The sequence below is a fragment of the Garra rufa genome, chromosome 4 (assembly GCF_049309525.1).
Source record: "Garra rufa chromosome 4, GarRuf1.0, whole genome shotgun sequence".
NCBI classification, from domain to species: Eukaryota; Metazoa; Chordata; class Actinopteri; order Cypriniformes; family Cyprinidae; genus Garra; species Garra rufa.
This window is the reverse complement of record NC_133364.1, coordinates 13,674,709-13,694,708: the sequence shown is the minus strand read 5'-3', so window position 1 is coordinate 13,694,708 and position 20,000 is coordinate 13,674,709. Positions and strand designations below refer to the sequence as shown.

The window sequence follows — 20,000 nt, the reverse complement described above, 5'->3', positions numbered from 1 at the left end:
TGTGTAGTCAGGTCTGGACATTGCACACTGTATATTTGTAAAACCCTGGATTAATGTTCCTATTTGCATATTCATGAGGTTAATAACATTAATTAAACAAATACAGCACGCCAACGAGAATGCAACCTGCTTTAATAATTACTCGCCCGTCTGTGTAAATGTCACCAGCTGAATTTGCTAATACAAATTAAGACAAAAAAGGGAAATGCACAAGTGTGTTTGCCAACATTATTATCAAGACGCAAACGTTTTTGTATGATTCTGTATGAGGTAAATTTTGTTATAGTAAATGTCTATTAGAAATGTTACATTAAATCTTACATAATGTCTCACACATCCTCAGTTCCTGGGGGCTCTGGAGTTGGCAGCCTTCATCGAGGGCTACTTCCTGAAGAACATGGTGCTCCTGATCGAGCTGGAGAACTTTAAGCAGCTACTGTACGAGGTTCCCGCAGAGAGCCCCGGTCCAGTCCCGTCCTACGACCTACTCCACGACCTCGAGAGAACCCTGGCCCTGCGGATCCGCTCCATCCATCTCTCCACATCCAAGGGCTCCATCGTCTGACGCTTTCACCAAACTCACGCCAACCATGCAGCGCTTTCACCGAGAGCTCCATCATTGTGTGCCAACCTGTTGGAGACATTTCAAACATCATAACCAGCACCTGCCAGACGGGACGTACCAAGAGATTGCGTTTCAACATCTCCACAACTCGCAGAAACGTCAGCCTGCTGAACTCATACCATTCCAAGGGCTACGTTTACGTTGTGGAAACATCACAGCAACATAATGACGCCCAACCAATGTTAGTGCCCAGGGAAACCATGGCTCCTGATGTCATTACTGCTTCGGCAATGCATTTAGGTGTGACTGGATTGGGGAACGAAGTTCATGCTACATGCCGAGGACAGTTTTAGTATATTACTCTCCGATTGACGTAATATTGTTAGCCTGAACCTTAAATTGGTGTAACATTCCCTCCAAATGACACAAAACGCTAAGCAAACGATGCATGTTCAGTTAGGTGATGCTGCCATCAAGTTTCCCAAGCCATTTGTGTTCAAGTTGGACAATAACATCCACTAGGTGTAGAGTTTTACAAAGGAGGTGTTTTGTATACTTAATACTCACATCCAACCACAACTTTTGGTATTTGTGTCACTGAACAATAATACGCCAGCTGTTTAACTTGTGTTCAACGCTTTGCGGTTTTAAGGAATAGGGATTTGCTACCTTCAGACTGATCCAACACAAATCACCCAACTAATGGTAGACTAAACTTGTTGCTTTTAGTTCATACGTCTCACCGAAAGTAACTGTCCACCAGTTGTGTGTTTCAACCTACACGTTTCAATCTACCACTGTGCTTAGTACACTTAAAACTGAGCAGTTCGTCCTTGCCTTGGGGTCGAATAATATCGAATAATCTGCATGGATCCTTGAACTTCTGATTTTTCCTTTTCGTGGATGCAGATTTACTAACACCATTTGTGCAGGACTCTGTCCTTTGAGGTCTTTGTTGCTTGCGAGTCTGTCGAAATCAGATGCCATTGCACTGGTCGCCACCTTCGTGACCCGATGTACATATTTCCGGTCCTCATCTGCTGCACTGCTTTTGTTCAATGTGAAAAATGTGAAGCCAGCTCAAAACAAGCTGTTCTTACCTGTGCATGTTACGGTTTTTCCTGTGTTCGTCTGTAACCTTTCAGGATGTTGGTAAGTTCGAAACTGCACTGGACGTACCGGCAGAAGATTTTGTTGGCCAGGCTGAACCCAAAGTCACAGATCTAGACGTATACGAAGCATTTCATCCAAAGATTACACAGAAATGACATTTCAGGAGATATGAATATTGGATAAGTAAGGGATAATATACATTATCGTGAAATAAAGCCTGGCAGACTCATCAGCTGTTGTATCCAGCTTATTTTTCATTTTCTGTGAATGTGCGAGGCTTCCGGTTCATAGCCACTGTAGGGAAATAGCGAGACGAATAACAAAGTGCAGTAAATGGTAAAACTGTTTGCACAAACCACTGTGTTCATAATTAAGCTATATATATATATATATATATATATATCTTAAAATAATATTGTAAGACACATTAATTTGCAATATCAAGCAGCAAATCAAGCTGTTTTGTACATCTAAAAAATAGCTGGATGCGGATGAGACCGGAAGCCTCGCACATTATATTTACAACCCTGCTGAAAAAAACAGCTAATACCAGCCTAGGCTGGTTGGCTGGTTTTAGCTGGTCAACCATCCTGGTTTTAGCTGGTCATAGCTGGAAGGCAGGCTGGTTTTAGAGGGGTTTTGGCCACTTTTCCAGCCTGACCAGGCTGGTCTTAGCTGGTCAGGATGGGAAACCACCAGCTAAAACCAGCCTGGCCAGGCTGGGAGACCAGCTTAAACCAGCTACTTCCAGCTTAAACCAGCTACGACCAGCCAACCAGCCTAGGCTGGTATTAGCTGGTTTTTTCAGCAAATAGTCCACTCTTACTGGAAAAATAAGGTGGATAAAAGACTAAAGGGCTTTATTTTGCAATAAAAACTGGCTGGATGTACATTATACCCTGCTTATTACACGGCTACTTGCGATTAAACTAAATAATAAGACACCAAATACTGATTTGAATTTAAATATTTAAAACATAAAGCTTATGTTAAGAAAAAAGTTGCTAGCAAGTGTCAAGTTCAAACTAGATTTCACCACGTGAGTAATTATAGAGATAAAAGACATTGATTTCAGTCAATGTCTTCTTTTAGTTTTACATTTGAACATTCTTACAGATTTACTGTACAACCAAAATTCCTTTACCGGTTTATCTTACAATCTATTACAAAATGGCGGCAGCTGCGTTTGTATTAAACAAAAGAGAGCGGTCAGCAATACAAGGATGACATAAATAATTGTACACAGAATATTGATTCGAGTTTTAATTATTTATTAGCCAACCAAACGCAAAGATTACACGAAAAACAAATGTTCTTAGCAAGCGAATCCTCCTTTTTCTTCTGGTAAGAGTGGGCGCGCCATTTTACATTTTTAGGGCGCGGCTTCCGGTCTCATCTGCCTCCAGCTATGCTTAATTGTAGGAACAGCCTGTTTTACTACTCAATATTGAATACTGGTGTGTCTTACCACATTATTTTAATGTATTTTCCTAATTATGAGCACACTGGTTTGTAGTGCAAACAGTTTTATAGTTTACTGCACTTTTCCAAACCGGAAGTCTCACCCATTCAACTTTCGCATTGAGGAAGCCTGTTATTAGTTTTTACCGGTTGTTATCGGCGAATAACCGCTCGGAGTCGGAATATTCCCTGTAGCCGTGTAATAATATCCTATTATAAAGGTCTGCATCCTACACATGCTGGTAAGTGCTGTTCAAGAGTCCTGATTTGATTAGAAATGTGTTGTATGATTTATATTTTATGTACGGTAATGGATTGAGTTGTTATGAACATCCTCATGTAACATAAAAGGTTGGAGTATTGCTAAATTTACCCATTGAAATACATAGGTTTATTAATATGTAGCTGACTATGGAATAACAATATCACGATGCAAATAAGTCAAAACTGTGAAGATACATTTATTTTAAAGAAACTTAGCATAGTTACTTTATTTTCTTACAAAGTACATTTATTGTGAAATCCCTGTCTGCTATTTTGTGTAACAGAGATATATAATCATAATGTAACTGTATCTGTCATACATTTGCAAAACCGACAAGGACAAATCATGTTTTAGAGATCGGACCTGCTTATTTTGCAATGTCTTCAGTAAACCCCACCATTTGTGTTCGCAAAACGGATTTGTAAAAGCAATACTTGGCGCAAATGTGTCCATGCAAGGTTAGTTTTCTCGTCTGACCTGTTACTTGTGCTTAGCATGGATGCTTCTCCATGTAAGTTAGCCAAAATGTAAAGCAGAGGCCAATGTCATGAAGTGTTTGTAAAGGCTTTACAGCTTCTCACATAAAAAGAAGAGAGACTTGCTCTGTATTTCTTGGCTTCGGCTTTTTCTGCTTCAAGGCTGTTCGACATGCTTTAACTCTCCACTAATGCACACCTTTTGACAAAACCTGCATGCTTTGGCTGGATCAGAGTCTAACGGAGTTTGTTTGCTATTATGATTTCACCTGATTGAAACATTGTACATTGTACAAAAGATAGCCTATATAGAGAAATATCTATAAAACATGGTGTAAATATAAGGGATGTGGTTGAGTTTAACAATCGAAAAAAATAAGAATGTAACACTTGTGCTGCAGTACAGTTGTTCAATGACATGCATTTGTGTACAGTCGATAGAAATGACCACGATTGACCACTGTGTTGGGTCGTCATTAAATTTCTGTGATAAACTGTCGAGTCTTGATTGATTGAGTACCTTGTGGATGAAATTGCACCTTCCTCCAACATGGAAAGAGTTAGATGGAGATCAAGTTAGTAAGCCGTTTTGGAAGGAGAAACAGGTGATTTTACAGAACTGGAATTGAAGAAAATGAATTAAACTTACTAAATGGCACCACCTACTGGAGAACTGTGTACATCAGTTCATTAGTGCTAATTATAACAGTCATTTTATGAACCTAATGAGTTATGTATTCTAAATCTAGTTCTGTACACGTACTTTTTTATATGCATTACATTTGCACTAAAATGGCTTATTCACATAAGTCTATATATTTAAAATATTAACATGAATTTGGAGGAAATTAGAACCATTTTGATGTAAACTACTATATGATATCAAATTTTGTTGGAAGGTGGCTATAAGAAGTAACTTAAGCGAGTTTTATTAAGCATTTATGTTGAGCTGAGTAGTTTTAAACACGAAATTAAACTTGTTAATCAATACAACCTACACCTGATATTTGTTTTGATTGATTGACCACTGTGTATTTAACCGTCCTGGACCCTCAGAAAACATTTTGGATGTCTCCTTTCTGATTCACGCATTTGAGGTCTTATACCCAGTTAGTGAAAATCTTTAATCTGGATCAGAATGATGCGGATTTGGAATATCATGGATCAGGTAATCCATTTTACGTTTCTAGATTGGATCACTCTGATCGGGAGAATAGCTACAGTTTTTACATTTTACATTGATCAGATTGGCCTTTTGTATATTAAATGAAAGGGACGACATAAAATTAATTTTCTCCATACATTAAAGCATTAATAACATCCGTTTTGTTACTTTTTCAAAGTCACCTATTTTTTAATTTTTTTTAAATATTCGTTTTTCTACGGATTTTGCACTGGAAATTTTCTGCCAGGTTATTATTAGCCTATCCGTTTTTCTTCAGATTTTTCCACCAACAGTGCCAATAAAACGTTTCTGGTAAATTTGAAGATCAAGTAATGTTTTAATAAGGCTAAATTTATCTTTTTATTCCACTACATGTCGTTTAAAACATTGTTTTTTCGAACTAAAGAAATCGACACTCGCTCCGAGAGATGATTCTTTTTCGAGCTATGAATCGGTTCACAAATCGCACTGAACTGTTCATTTTATACAAGTTTGAATCAACAACTCACTGATTCAGTTAACGGTCGTATGTCACAGCTGTTGCGAAATGTGAAATTTCAATGGTTCGCCGTTGGAGGGCGATATGAACTCATGGAACGTAAAGATCGCCTTATCAGTTTTATAAATTTGTGGACATATCTGTGTAATTAAAAGGAAGAGTAGTGGTTAATAGTCTCTGATCGGCCTGTTACAAAAAAAAAAAAAAAAACTACATTTAATATTTTAAATTATTTAACTAGTCGTTACGTAAAGATTCAAAACCTTTGTGAATCGTTTGTTATGAATCACCAGCAAACGAGGCTTCATTGCGTCATAACTGTTCGAAGCGTTGTGACATTTCCAAGGGTTCTCCGCTAATCGGCGCTCTCAGTTAATAGTGTGCTAATGTCTAGTGCTATTCATCATTTTGTCCACCAGACGGCCACAGTGTACACCTAAATATTACTCCAGAAAAGCAGTAATGTTCACTTGTGAAATTACAGAGGTTTATGCAGACATTAACTAGTCATTATGTAAAGATTCAAAACCTTTGTGAATCGTTTGTTATGAATCACCAGCAAACGAGTCTACTAATTTAAATACACAAATATATATTTCACATAAACGTCAATGTCAATGGTTCGACGCTGGGGGGCGATATGAACACGTGAATCATTGAGATCGCCCTCCAGCGGAGAACTATTTAACCAGTCTATCTGGTTATCACCTGATCTCTGATCAGTTTTATAAAGTTGTAGTTTATGTGAAATATATATTTATGTATTTAAAAGAGTAGTAGTTAATAGGCAAGCTCTTCATAACCAAATAAAACCCAGGTTAGCCCTAAAAGAGCACATACAGACAAGATTATGTGAGTATGTTCGGGAAACTTAAACTTATAGGCTACATTAAAAAGTAAGTGTTACAAATGAAAGAATACAAGTATGAACAGGAAGAGAAGCGGGGGGCACAGACATCATCACAAAAGTTAACAAAACACTTTGTCATTATAAACCTCTGTACTTTTACATAAGTGAAATTTGCTGCTTTCCTGGAGTAATATTTAGGTGTACACTGTGGCCGTCTGGTGGACAAAATGATGTGTTCCACAATGTGAAAGAACCAATAAGATACTACTATTGTTTTATAATATACAAATATTTTTGTGTTTTTTATGTTTTAATTAAAATGTCTACTTTAAAAAACTGGCACGAAATCGGGTGAAAACCATAGACACTAGTTCACGTATTAACTGAGAGCGCCGTCTAGCGGAGAACCCTTGGAAATGTCAAAACGCTTTGAACAATTATGACATAACAAAGCCTCGTTTGCTGGTGATTCATAACAAGCGATTCACAAAGGTTTCGAATCTTTGCGTAACGAGTTAATGTCATTATAAACCTCTGTACTTTCACAAGTGAACATTGCTGCTTTTCTGAAGTAATATTTAGGTGTACACTGTGGCCGTCTGGTGGACAAAATGATGCTCTAGTAGACATTAGCAAACTGGGCGTGTTCAAAAATGTGAAATAACCAATAAGAGACTACTACTACTACTACTTTTTTATAATATGCAAATAGTTTTTTTTTTAATTCAAATGTCTACTTTAAAAAAACTGACCTGAGATCAGGTAAAACCAGTAGAGTAATGTTTAGGTGCACACTGAGGCCGATTTGTTAATTTTATTTCATATATTATTATATTTCAATAAAGCATTTACAATGGGTTTTCTAAAAGCTGTTTTTATGTTGTTTTAAAGCTAAAGTTGTTTTAAAAAATGTACGCATGTTTGGCCTGAGTTTTTACACAGTTTTGACCAGCGGGTGGTGTTTTGAGCGCTTGTTGTTTCTCTCTCAGCCACAAGTGCGATGCTGACTCCCAAAGTGCACTGCGGTTGCTTTGTTTTATTATTTTAACTTTGTTTTATCTTTGACTTCGTTTTTTTATACTATTTAATTTGTCATCAGTATTTGCACAGCAAAGAGCAAATAAAAGTTTGTAATTCTCAAATCAGTTTCATTTTTTACCATTGATGTGTGATGTGCATTGCATTCTGATGTTGATGTCTGTGTTTGATTGAGAATAGTGCTGGGTGCTTTTAAAACGCCACTTTATGAAGCTTCGAATCTTTTAAGACTCATTTGTTTTGAACCAATGATTCGGACCGCTTATCAAATCCCAGGAATCACCTGATTCCAGTGAACCAGGCTTTAGTTTAAATCATAACTGTCAGTGAATCATCATCAAATGGTTTTTACCTGATCTCAGATCAGATTTATGGATATTTTAATCAAAAATGAAGAGTTGCACTTAATGGTCTGTTATTAGCTTTATTAACCAAGCTCAAACAATTTTATAAAATAACTACAATTTATTAAAACACAGACACATCATGTTTTAATTGCATTTATTAGATTACACTTTCAGTTTGCAACTGTTCTGTCGCTGTTTTTATCCATGTATAAACTTATTTTTCGTTTGCATTACACCATTTGACCACCAGACGTCACAGTGTGTAGTGTTTCGAAACACTGAATCATTTTGCGAAGCAATTGGTTCAATTGATTCAAAGTTTCGAACAGCTTGTGATACAGTTGTTGATTGTACAAAATTTGAAGTAACTTAACCTTACATCACCACATAAAATTTGGGTTAGGTGACCTAGTTTGAATCGTTTAAAAAACGTTTATTTTTGTAGAATAATACAGTGTATTTTTACCTTAACCCAAGTAGCTTTACTAATTTGTATACTTCATCCACCACTACATTCCTTTTAGCAGTATTACCGCACTTAACCATAGGGTTCAGTTTCAACAAGATGAACGGTGTGGCTGTGTGGCGGTCAAAGGGATGAATAGCAATTTAAACTTTTAAGCTTAAGAAGTTAAAAGTTAATATATTTTTATTGCAAATGAAAGAACAAATATTAACAGTAAGAGAAGGAGATCATCATCACAAAAGCTTTTAAGAGCACAAAAGTTAACAAAACATAACACTTTGCCATCATAAACCTTTGTACTTTCACTCAAGTGACTTTTACTACACTGTGGCCGTCTGGTGGACAAAATGGTGAATAGCACTAGAAGACAGCAAACTGGGCGTGTTCAACAATGTGAAATAACCAATAAGAAACAATTAACTACTACACTGTTCTTATACAAATGTTTAAAATGTCTACTTCATAAAACTGATCTGAGATCAGCTGAAACATAGACACTTGTTCATGTGTTAACTGAGAGCTCCGCCTAGCGAAGAAGCCTTGAAATGTCAAAAAGATTCGAACAGTTATGACGACGATTCACAACAAACGATTCGGCTTCGAATCTTTACGTAACGACGTCACCAGCACATAGCCCCTCCCTCTCCAGGAAGTTATTGACGTTTTGACAGGCTGTTCAGTAACGTTAGTAAAGTTAATCTTAGTCTGCAAGTGTCGGTATCCGTCTTCGTTGCTTGATAGTGTCTCGGTAAACACCACAGAAAATGTCCTTCGTCATCAACGTAAGTATCTTTAAATTAATGTTTGCAGAACGTCGACGTTCTGCAAGCATATTTATATATAGTTTCTGCAGCATGCAATTATTTTGACGCAATAGCACACAGTAATCGTATGTATACAGACGTTTCAAATGCCATTCCATCGCTCAAAAGGGTGTTCATTTTTTGCTGACGGTTTGTTGACAGTCTCACACCCATCATCAGTTTGTTCTGAGCCTTTGTGCAGCACACGCCCATTATAATTTTGTACCCGTTTTAGAAATTAGAAAATGCCTATTTTTCTTTCTTTCCCTAGCTCATCTCCGGCAGCATTCAACTCGTGTTTGATTTGATCCGGAGGCTCTTTGGCTTTAAAAGAAGACCTGCCATTACCCTTGAAGACCCTAATGCGAAGTATCCATTGCGTCTTGTCGACAAGGAGGTGAGGATATTTTAAAATGTAATGGTTTACCTTGGATATAAACAGGTTTTATTTAATAACAGCGAAATCCTTTCTTATTTTAAAGATTATCAGTCACGACACAAGAAAGTTTCGCTTTGCTTTAAAATCACCCGAACATGTTCTTGGACTTCCTATCGGTGAGTGCGGTATTTATGCTTTCAAAGTGCGTTTGTTTATGAGCTAATTTTAATGTTTGTGCATTGCAAATGTAGGACAACACATCTATCTGTCTGCCAGAATTGATGGCAACCTTGTGGTGAGACCTTACACCCCTGTGTCTAGTGATGATGACAAAGGCTTTGTTGATCTCGTTGTGAAGGTATAACATACGCATATAACTGTAAAACAAAAATTTTCACGTTTAAAATGCACATTTAAAACATTTTGTTGCCTCCAATTTCAGATATACTACAAAAATGTCCATCCAAAGTTTCCTGAGGGCGGAAAGATGTCCCAATACTTGGAGAGCCTTCGTATTGGTGACACAATTGATTTCAGAGGACCAAATGGTCTGCTGGTTTACAAAGGCAGAGGTTTGTAGTTTTGAAATACACCATGAGTCAGGGAAAAGCTATGAAAACATCTACTGTCAGGGAAAAAGTAATTGCAAATAAACATGCTGGAAGCATAAAAATAAGTGACAGTCATATATACACCGCATACAAAAAATGATAGACACATTGTGAAATACAGCATCAACTTGTCTGCAGGATCATTTGCAATCAGCCCTGACAAGAAATCAGACCCAGTGATTAAAACTGCTAAACATGTTGGCATGATCGCTGGAGGAACAGGTAAGCACATCAGTTTTTTCCAACAAATTCTTGTGAAAAAATATCCTTAAAAAGGTATTTCAAGGGTAAAAACATCTTAATTTTTTAGGCATTACACCCATGCTCCAGATAATCCAAGCAATCATGAAAGATCCAAAAGATGAGACTGTGTGTTACTTACTTTTTGCAAACCAGGTGAGCCAAGGATTTTTCTTTTCTCTTTTTACATGCAAAAAATATTTTAACATTTTGTATGTATGGGAAATGTATATCATCCAAGGTACACATTTTTTTAGTCATTGTGCAGTCCAAAATTTTATTTTAAGAAATATTTGGAATATTTTTCCTCTCCCTAAATTTGTCACTACCGAAAAACAGTATTGTATAGTTTAAGATTTTGTTAACATCCACCTTGTAAACATTTTTTGCCATTTTATCTAATAAATTAATATAAAAGGTAAAATTGGTAATAACTACAATTTAAACAATATTTTAAGTGTGATATGACATTTTACCATTTTGAATCCAATTCCTTGTAAAGGCATAACGTTCATCATACAGATTTCAAAGTTAAGGATTCATTAGAATATACATTGAACCAAACACATTGGTTGGTAATTCAGTATAGTTTGATAGTATAAACATGAACACTTCAGTTGTGACTGTTATGGTATCCTTTTTAGCCCAGCTCAGCACATGGTTAGCCAACACGGTTTTGAACAATTGCAAACAACAATAAAATTTTATGGGATAACATCTAAAAAAAAAAAAAAGTCACAACTGAAACTTCACCAAATGTGACTGTTTTGGTAGTGACAATTTTAGATACTTTTGAGCCTAGCTTACATATGCTAATCAGCACACGGTTAGCTAGCACAATTTGTAAGCCGTTTTACACACAAAAATAAGATTTTATAAAATAACACAAAAAAAAACAAATGTCACTATCAAAACTTATATATAGAATATAACCAAATATTTTGGTTGCAACTGTTTCAGTAGTGTCAATTTTATGGGATAACAAAAAAACAGACGTCCAAACTATGCTAGTTAACCATGTGCTGATTAGCATCTTTGAGCTAGCATCAAAACCCCAAACATTGGGATGAAGTTTTAATTTGGCAATTTTATGGGATTACAAAAAAAAAAAAAAAAAAAAAAAAGCAACCAAACCTTCAATTGTTTGGGCAGTGACTGTTTCAGTAGTGACAATTTTAGATACTTTTGAGTCTAGCTCAAAGTTGCTAATCAGCACATGGTTAGCTAGCTCCGTTTTGAACAGTTGTACACAAGCTAAATGTTAAAAACAACATCAAAAAAAGCTATTTCACCCAATGCTTTGGTCATGACTGTTTCAGTAGTGACAGTATTATGGGATAAAAAAAAAAAAAAAAACATCAAAACCATGCGCTTATTAGCATCTTTGAGCTACACTTAAAAGTATCTGAAATTTTCACTACCAAAACAGTCATGACTGAAACATTTGGTTGTGACAATTTTATGGAATTACACACAAAAAAAAGTCACCACTGAAACTTCAACTGTTTTAGTTGTGACAATTTGACATACTTTTGATGCTAATCAACACATGGATAGCTAGCACCGTTTTGAATAGTTGTACACATAAAAATAACATTTTATAGAATAACACGCTAAAAACAACAAATGTCACAACTGAAACTTCACAAACGTTTTCGGTTGTGACTGTTTTTACATACTTTTGAGCCTAGTTCAAAGACGCTAATCAGCACATGGTTAGCTAGCACAGTTTTAAACGGTTGTACACACAAAGATTTTATTGAACAACACCCAAAAAACAATGTCACTAACGAAACTTCACCAAAGGTTTTGGTTGTGATTGTTTCAGTAGGGTCAATTTTATGGGATAACAAAAAAAAAAAAAACAGATGCCAAAACTTTGACCTAGCATCAAAAGGATCTAAAATTGTCATGACCAAAACATTTGGATGAAGGTTCAATTTGACAATTTTATGGGATACTACCAAAAGATGTTAAATAAAAATATTTCAGTAGTGACAATTTTAAATACTTTTGTGCCTAGCTCAAAGATGCTAATCAGCACATGGTTAGCTAACACAGTTTTGAACAATTGTACACATATAAAAGCTAAATATTATTGAAAAATGCCCCCCAAAAAAGCTATTTCACCCAATGATTTGGTCGTGACTGTTTCAGTGGTGACAGTTTTCTGGGATAACACCTTAAAAAAAAAAAAAAAAAACCACACACACACACACACACACACACACACACACACACACACACACACACACAACAACAACAAAACCATGCTAGCTAACCACATGCTTTTAGCATCTTTGAGCTAGGCTCAAAAGTATCTAAAATTCTCACAACCAAAACATTTGTTAAAGTTTCAGTTGAGACAAGTTCATGTGATTAACACCAAATAAAAAAACAAAAGATGCCACAACCGAAACATTAGCAAATGAACAGTACAAAACAAAAAGATGCCAAAACTGTGCTAGCTAACCATGTTTAACATCTGATTAGCACCTTCGACCTAGCATCAAAAGGATCTAAAATTGTCACGACCAAAACATTTGGATGAAGGTTCAATTTGACAATTTTATTGGATACCACCAAAAGATGTCAAACAAAACAATTCTTACAAATAATTCAATTGTTTGGGTAGTGACCGTTTCAGTAGTGACAATTTTAAATACTTTTGAGCCTAGCTCAAAGATGCTAATCAGCACATGGTTAGCTAAGCACAGTTTTGAATTGTTGTACACACAATATTTTGTTTTGGTGTTATTCCATAAAATCTAAGATGTCACTTCTGTAACTTCAAAGGTTTTGGTTGTGACCGTTTCAGTAGTGACAGTTTTATGGGATAATTAAATAAATAGATGTCAAAACTGTGCTAACCAACCATGTGCTGATTAGCATCTTTGAGCTAGGCTCAAAGTATTTAAAAGTGCCACTACCGAAACAGTCATGACCGAAACATTTGGGGAAGTTTTGTTTGACAATTTTATTGGTACACCACCCAAAAAAAAAAAAAAAAAAAAAAAGTCCCAAACGACACGAAATGTTTCGGTCATGACTGTTTCAGTAGTGGCACTTTTAAGTACTTTTGAGTAGGGATGGGCGATACCACTTATTTTGTTTTCGATACGATACCGATACTTTTAAGGCCAGTATCATCGATATCGATACCGATACGATACTTCTAAACTTAACTTTTAAATTATTACATTTATTAAATTAATAAGAGTAAAATATGTAATTATACCCTTAACTTTATATTTGAAATGCATTTTAACATTTAATATGCCTTAATTGCAACTAATTAACTTTTATTTTTTACACATGGTTAAAATATGTTTACTGTAGTGGTAACTACAAAACCTATAATTGAAAATACTTAGTTTCATAAGGGGCTGTCAGTGACAGGCTGTTGCACACATAAAATACAACATTTTTATTCTGACAGTGTATAATTTATATTAACATTACTACAAAACATGATCAATGAACTTTAAGTGTTAATTTAAAGAAATGTAATTGCACAAATTACGTAGGCTACAATTTCAGTTTGTTTATTGTGAAATAGCTCAAACATGTTTTTATTTTCTGTCCTCTGATGAGCATTGTTCTGGGCTGCCGTTCCCAAAAGCATCAATGCTTTCTTATGATACTTTTGGAACGCAGCCCTGTTTGAATGCACTGTCTGAAGTGAGTGAATGCTCTCTGTGATTGATTGGTTCTGTCTTGCAACATTTGCGTGCGTTCAGATGAGTAGGAAAATTGTTATATCGTGCACAGTTATTCCCTAACATAGGTTATATGTCCAATTAGAGCTGGGCGGTATGACCAAAAATTTATATCACGGTATTTTTCAAAATTATACGGTATCACGGTATATTTTTTTTTTTCATGCATGACTAGGTGTTAACCACATTTCCTAATAAATTAGAGAATAATTACTGCAGTATATTGGCTTACATTGACCGGACTAGTATATTATAATATATAAAATGCTATAATATATATATATATATATATATATATATATATATATATATATATATATATATATATATATAAAATGCTGCTGTTCACAAAGAAGTGACAGTGGCACTCATAATTGTAATGAGGTGAAGAAATCAGAATTCATGATTTGCAGTCAAAATACACAACACTTTATTGTGCATTCTTCACAAGTTCACATTTACAAGTCTACGCGTTTCTCTTCCAGCAGGAGGCGCTGTCAGAATGGTAGTATACAAAGTAGCGCAACAAATGATTTTGAAACGTGCAGCGCTCATATTTATTCAATGAATAGCCTTTTGAAGTTTCATCGCAATTCTTGTCTTTCAGTCCCCACATTTAAGACCACCTGAAATCATAATTATGACTTTCATAACCCCCTAATAACACTGCAGTCATCAATGAAAATTAAGAGCTTTATTTAAGACTTTCAAAAACAAACCTTACACAAAATATGTTTCTTTTTTATTTTTTTTCCACCATGTTCGGGGCACAAGAAAAATATTAAGGGACTAAATTAATATCAGCATATGAAGTATAATCGTCTCTCATTGTCTGAAAGAATGCACATCAGATGCTGAAAGTCAGTTTTTACTTTCACTTTAACATATTGATCAGTTTCCATGTTGCTTGTGTGATATCCATTGGCTTTAAAACATAAATATTAATAAAAATACAGTATATAGAAAAGACATATCTTTAAAATATTGCGACGTAACACCAACGTAAAGCGATTGTTTTTCTCTCACTGAAAGCTACATCTGTCTGCGCACAATGCGCCGATCTCTGCTCTCATCACTGCAGACACACCCCCACTTGAAATTTCGGCATTACAAGTTTAGCAAATCGCTAACCCTGGGTCTTTCTCAGATATACTGAAATACGTCCACACCTCAGATGTGTTGCTTCAGACAAGCACGTGCAAGCTGCGGTTTCTGTTTGCCTCAACATACGTGTTCCCAGCGCTTTGTACGCACACACTCACCGGTATTGGGGTATATGAAAAATGAATATCATTAAAAAAAAAAAACACCGGTATTCGGTATGAAAAGGTATACCGCCCAGCCCTATGTCCAATTCAATGCACATTGCACGCCTTGCTTTTTGTTAAATAAACAAAATCACTGGTAAATAAAACACACCTTAGTATCGATATTTTTAATCTGAGTATCGATGCTTTCGATACTCGCATCAGTATCGATATATCGATACTTTAGGATCGATATGCCCATCCCTACTTTTGAGCCTAGCTCAAAGATGCTAATCAGCACATGGTTAGCTAGCACAGTTTTAAACAGTTGTACACAAAGATTTTATAGAATTACACCCAAAAAACTGTCACTACTATAACTTAACCAAAGGTTTTGATTGTGATCGTTTCAGTAGTGTCAATTTTATAGGATAACACCACCACCAAAAAAAACAACAACAAAAAACACTGTGCTAGCTAACCATGTGCTGATTAGCATCTTTGACCTAGCATCTAAAATTGTCACAACCAAAACATTTGGATGAAGTTTAAATTTGACAATTTTAAACAAAACTTCAATTGTTGAAGTTTGAGTAGTGACAGTTTTAACACCCCCAAAAATACAAAACGTCAAAACTGTTCTGAGACGTTTGCACTAATTCTGTAGAATAGCCCATAAACATTGAAACACACTATTATAAACAAAAATACATTTTATGTTAAAAGTGCAATTACACACAGAACTACATCTCTTTATTATTTCAATGGGTTTGTGTTTAAAAGCATTCAAAACTAATAATTATTCCCACTCACTACTCTTTTTGTCTTCTCCAACAGACAGAAAAAGACATTCTCCTACGTACCGAGTTGGAAGAGGTCATGGCCAATCACCCGACACGCTTTAAGCTGTGGTACACCGTTGACAGGGCTCCAGACGGTAAGTACCTCTTGTTTTTCAGATGCTGTTTAGCAAAAATGAAAAACATCAGTTTAAGTGACTTACTCAAGTTCATCCAGACATTAAAAATCGAGCACAATCTGACAAACTGATATAATGGACTTCATGTGTTAGGTTGGGAGTACAGCCAAGGCTTCATCAACGAGGACATGGTGAAGAACCAGCATCCTCCACCCGGAGACGACACACTCATCCTCATGTGTGGACCTCCTCCCATGATTCAATTCGCCTGCAACCCCAGTCTGGACAAGGTGGGCCACTCCAATGACAGGCGCTTCACCTTCTAAAAGGATGTCCCCTGAAACCAAAAGTCAAAATTATAACCGTGCTACCACCTGCTCTTATATATTCCACATGCACACTAACTGAAAAGGATCTATAATCATGCAAAAATGCCTTTACATTTTACTTGTATCAAAATGTACCATCTGTTTTCCTGAGAAACCTCTGCATGCAAGATGTACCTGCCAATCAAGTCATTTGTTGGACATGTTTATGTTTTGTGTGATTGTGCCTTAAATGCAAACAGAAAGTGTTTCATTTCAGATGCTGGATGATATCGAAATGGAGTCATTTAACTTCTCATTGCTTAATTTATGCATCTTATAAACCTCAACAGATATTGGTAATGGAATAATGCATCCATGTTACAAGTCATTTTTACATTTGCAGAAACGACAAGATGTTCAAAGTAAGTACAAGGTTCATGATAAATATTAGTTTTATGAGATACACATTAACATTCCTTCTGTAACATGGATGTTGAAATGGGACCTGGTATTGCTCAGTGGAAGAACCAGAAAGTTAAGACTAAAAAAAAAAAAATCAAGAGGTTATCAAGCATTTTTCAGTCTGTCCATAATTAAGTGCCTTTCTGTAAATCTTATGTTGCATTGCTGATCTCATACAGTTTTAAGTGCATGATTAAATACAGTAAGTGCTGTTATTTAACGAGTAAATAAAATGGGTTATTATGACCTGTTTGCAGATCATATAACTTGTCTACATGGCCAAAAAAAAAACATTTTTGCATTGACCAATAAAGGTATATTATTTACAGATTTCATCAAACGTGTTTCATTTTAAAATGCGCTTTAAAATCATTTTATTTCTTCAAAATGCCAAAAGATATGTAATAAAAAGAGCGCTTAAGGCAAAGGAATGTTTAATACATATTGTGCAATCAACAAACTACTATGTTTACGTTGGCCGATCGTTACTGAATGAATCAGCGTTTCGTACGAATCGACTCTAATGACTCGTTCATCAAGAGTCGTTTGTCGCCACTTAACTACTAAGTATAAATACTTGTGAAATACACAACATATATGGAAATAGTACCTTTCAGTGTGTTCCCAATAGGTGCCAATTTAAAGAGTAAAAGTACATTCACAGTGAATTTAATACTCACCAATACAGGAAAGCTGCAGCTCTTTTCATTTATTAAATGCAAATACACTTACTGTCCATAAGTGGGAGCTAATACACGGATCTGACCTCATGCAGGTGCATTTTAGATTAATCAGTTTATTTTTTGGTAAAAAAAAAAAAAGAAGAGACAATTTATACGTTTAAAGTCGTTATTTCAGTCCTTGGTTTATAAATAATAAATATCAACAGCCATTTTAACACACTTAAATAACAGTTTAAACAAATCGTTCCTAAACATTAAAGCTTTATCATAAATGCTGGAGTCTGCAAACACTGACTTACCATCATTAAATCATTAACTGTGAACAAAAACACATTTTAAATCCATTAAACACCCGTTTAAAGCAAATAAACACATACAAAAGAAGAAGATCATCGTGTATTTCGAATGTGTTTGAACTTTGAGCACGTGGCTTTGAGTTAAACAACTTTTTAATCTCTTACCACATCCGTTGAAAGCTATGGTTCATTTACCGAAACTGGCACGTTTCTGCTCTGCTCGTCGGATCCTGATAAAAAGATTTCAAACATACAGTTTAAAACACATGAAATTCAAACAAGCCATCTCACACACAACCTGCAACCTCAAACTCGTTGTTTGATTAATTAATGATCATATTACCTAATTGTCTACAAGAGGGCGCTGTTGTTGCTTTTTTACCGGATGTTAACCAAGGCGTTAACTAATTTAATTTTATAAATAGATACTTTTGAGTATGTAAATAATAAAGTATGCTAGACGTTTTGGAATTTAATTAATTACCTAACCTAAAAAAAATACGTGAGTCTTACTATTTTCTGTATAATATGACTCTTTGTTAAAAACTAAGGAACAGTTTTCCATCCGGTCCGCTGGGCGGCAGAAGTGCGCTTCTTTTCCATCCAGACTGACAACTTCAAGCTGCCGAACAAAACAACCTTCAAGATGACAGTCCACATCCATGTGAGTCGCTAAAACATCACATAAATATAATTGTTCATTGGGGTTCTGTTCACACAACGTATGTTTGCGGAAATGTTGAACTTCTTGGGATATTATGGAGTCAGTCGGGTAATAAAATGTGGTTTCACTCTTGTTAATATGTAAGTGGCATCACTTCAACGTAAACAAAGACCACAGGTGAAGAGAAAACATGTTGTGCACATGTTTTTATTAACTTTATGAAGTAAACACATGTTTAATTTACTTTGATTCCAAGAAACAAATGTAGTAAATTTAATTTATTCATACAAAACGACTAAATATGGGTGTGTTTATGCGCTGTCAAACAACGTGATTGACTGGCAAACCGACCAATAAGAGTAGAGAACTGTAACGCTTCTTGTGACGGATTGGTTGTTTTACCTTCTAAAGGGCGTGGTATATTTTTTAACCAATAGGAACGTAGAAAAAGGAAGAAAGGCGTGTCCGTTTTACAGATCGCAGTCAGGCTGATCCAAAAATGATAGTTTTGTAATATTTATTCGCAAACATGATACGTGAATATATGATAATGATATAGTTATGAACTATTCTTTAAAAGAGCATCTTATTATTAAGTTTTGGTAGTGCCGGTAATGTCCTTTTCATAAAAAGGTAAGATTTTTAATGTTTTTAAAGAAGTTTCTAATGCTTCTTCACTCAAGGCTGAATCTTTTTGATTAAGAATACAGAAAAAATCGTTTTGTGAAACATTATTGCGATTTAAAATAGGTTTTCTATTTTAATGTACTTTAAAATAAAATGTATTCCTGTGATCAAAGCTTATTTTTCAGCATCATTACTCCAGTCTTCAGTGACCTTGGACCACAAAAACAGTCTTATGTAGCAGGGGTATATTTTTAGCAATAGCCAAAATAGCCATTTTTCTTTCATTAGGATATTAAGTAAAGATCATGTTCCATGAAGATATCATGTTCATGAAGATATTTTGTACATTTTCTACTGTAAATATATTAAAACCAAATTTTTGATTAGTAATATGCATTGCTAAGAACATTATTTTGAACTTTAAAGACAATTTTCTCAATATTTAGATTTTTTGCACCCTCAGATTTCAGATATATTCAAATAGTTGTATCTCAGCATATCCTAACAAGCCATATATCAGTGGACACCTTATTTATTTATTAATATTTATACATCTCAATTTTGAAAAATTGGCCCTTATATAGACTGGTTTTGTTGTCCATGGTCACATTTATTATCAGTGTTGGAAACAGTTGTGCTGCTTAGTATTTATTTGGACCTGTGATACTTTTTTCAGGATTCTTTGATGAATAAAAAGTTGGAAAAAAAAAACAGTGGTTATTAAAAATAGAAATATTCTGTTACAATATACACTACTGTTCAAAAGTTTGGATTCAGTAAATTTTTTCTTTCTTTTT

The 20,000-nt window shown here is 35.2% G+C and overlaps 2 protein-coding genes across 3 annotated transcripts in view; both read left to right on the top strand.

Annotated features, from left to right (window-relative positions):
* LOC141333622 (ankyrin repeat and BTB/POZ domain-containing protein 3-A-like) overlaps positions 1-4,369 on the top strand; it is a 39,101-nt gene extending 34,732 nt beyond the window's left edge. For both annotated transcript variants that reach the window (XM_073838676.1, XM_073838675.1), the window contains one exon: positions 344-4,369. In XM_073838676.1, the coding sequence (XP_073694777.1) occupies positions 344-565 (222 nt within the window). In that variant the 3' untranslated portion in view covers positions 566-4,369. The remainder of the gene's footprint in view (positions 1-343) is intronic.
* Positions 4,370-8,890: 4,521 nt separating this feature from the next.
* LOC141333623 (NADH-cytochrome b5 reductase 3-like) lies at positions 8,891-17,261 on the top strand. The gene is made up of 9 exons (XM_073838677.1): positions 8,891-9,027; positions 9,320-9,445; positions 9,531-9,603; positions 9,679-9,785; positions 9,870-9,999; positions 10,177-10,260; positions 10,349-10,434; positions 16,082-16,181; positions 16,317-17,261. The coding sequence occupies exons 1-9, from the start codon at positions 9,010-9,012 to the stop codon at positions 16,487-16,489; spliced, it is 897 nt and encodes a 298-aa protein (XP_073694778.1). The 5' UTR covers positions 8,891-9,009; the 3' UTR covers positions 16,490-17,261.
* Positions 17,262-20,000: the final 2,739 nt, after the last annotated feature.